The 1,397-nt window shown below is 53.2% G+C and overlaps 1 protein-coding gene across 1 annotated transcript; it reads right to left on the minus strand.

The window, feature by feature from the left end:
* Positions 1-78: 78 nt before the first annotated feature.
* On the minus strand, positions 79-1,387 carry TAF10 (TAF10 RNA polymerase II, TATA box binding protein (TBP)-associated factor, 30kDa; the record flags this gene model as incomplete). The annotated part of the gene is made up of 4 exons (XM_009576395.1): positions 79-168; positions 844-958; positions 1,104-1,168; positions 1,256-1,387. Coding segments are annotated over 4 exons (402 nt in total), but the record flags the coding sequence as incomplete, so codon positions are not given.
* Positions 1,388-1,397: the final 10 nt, after the last annotated feature.

A 1,397-nucleotide genomic window follows, 5' to 3' on the forward strand; every position in this document is an offset into this window, starting at 1 on the left:
CCACAAAAAAAACTCGCCAGCTGTTTAATGGCACAGAAGCGACCCTAAAAAAAGTTCCCAGTGACAATCCCTCAGTCCTTATGTGAAATAATGTGGCTTTTTCACATTGATGCCATATTCTGCAAGTGCTGGTGTCAGGTCTTCCATGGTCAGCGTGTACTTCTTATCCTGAAGGGACAAGGAGTAGTGTCAGTCACAGCAAGGACAATCTAAGCTGCCAGGCTTTCCTCATAAACCTGGTGGAGTTTAGGATTTTTCCCCTACAAGCTGTGGTGACCTGCATGTGCACAATTCCCAGAAGCAGCTGCAGACCAGCACTTGGGGCATTAACCAGCTCTCAAGTACTGCACGTTTTGTTTGCTCTGTGCCCTCAGCTGCTCAACGGACAGAAAGACGCTGAGCATTAGCCAATGCTATAAAGATAAATTACATCGCCCTCGTGAGGCCCCCGAACCGCAAACAGATGACGACTGGGAGAATTCCCAGAAATTACGCCTACATGCTTGCTCCCCGTTTATGTTTTTCCCCAAGCATGTGAATTTTGGTCGCTGTCAGAGGGAGGACGCAGGGCGAGATGGCCCTCGGTCTGATGAGGTGCAGCTACTCACACGTTCCTGTGAAGCCATCAAAGCATATTCCACTGCCCACCTCATTTTCCCGCCAGCGTCCCTTTTCCACCAGCAGAGCCCCAGCTTATTAGTAAGCGTGTTGACCCTTCAGGAGCACAACAGGTTTAAGACTTTCTACAACCCACATCCCCGCATTCGATGGCAGCAAGTTTAGCTTGCTACAGCCCCAGGAGAGGACGCTTCCCCTCAACCTGCCATTCTGTCCTTCTCTCACCTTGCTCTTATTGCGGGAGCTGCCTGAGGCTGTTCCCTTCATCTTGCAGTGCTGCAGCGCATCGTTGGCAATGTCAGAAATAAACTTCTGTGCGGCCAAAGAGATCAAACGAATGCTACCCAGCAGAGAAAGAGAAGGGATAATTTCAGACAGACAGCAGAGAGCACCACCGGGACCAAGGAATTTCTGTCAGGACCCTGGCTATCAGACCCCATATGGGGTCCTTGAGACCACACTCTACCACACCCGCTGCCACTTACATGCGTGGATCAGAGGCCTCGAATCCTGCTCTGTTGAGGTAATACCCCGTGACAGCATCTGGGATCTGTACAAGAGAGAAGTTGGAGGAAGCCTGCTTCCCGGTGGCAGCCTGTCACCTGCGTGCAGCCTGCCCCCAGCGCGTCCCGTGTACCGTAGGCGTGTAATCCTCCAGCTGCATGAGGAAGTCCACCAGCGGCGTTGTGGAGACCACCGGCTTCACGTCCCCGTTGGCCGCGCTGGGTGGCACGTAGACCCCATTGGACATAGCCCCTTCGGGGGGAGCTGCAGCCACC

Source organism: Fulmarus glacialis, unplaced genomic scaffold, assembly GCF_000690835.1.
Source record: "Fulmarus glacialis isolate BGI_N327 unplaced genomic scaffold, ASM69083v1 scaffold40230, whole genome shotgun sequence".
Lineage (NCBI taxonomy): Eukaryota > Metazoa > Chordata > Aves > Procellariiformes > Procellariidae > Fulmarus > Fulmarus glacialis.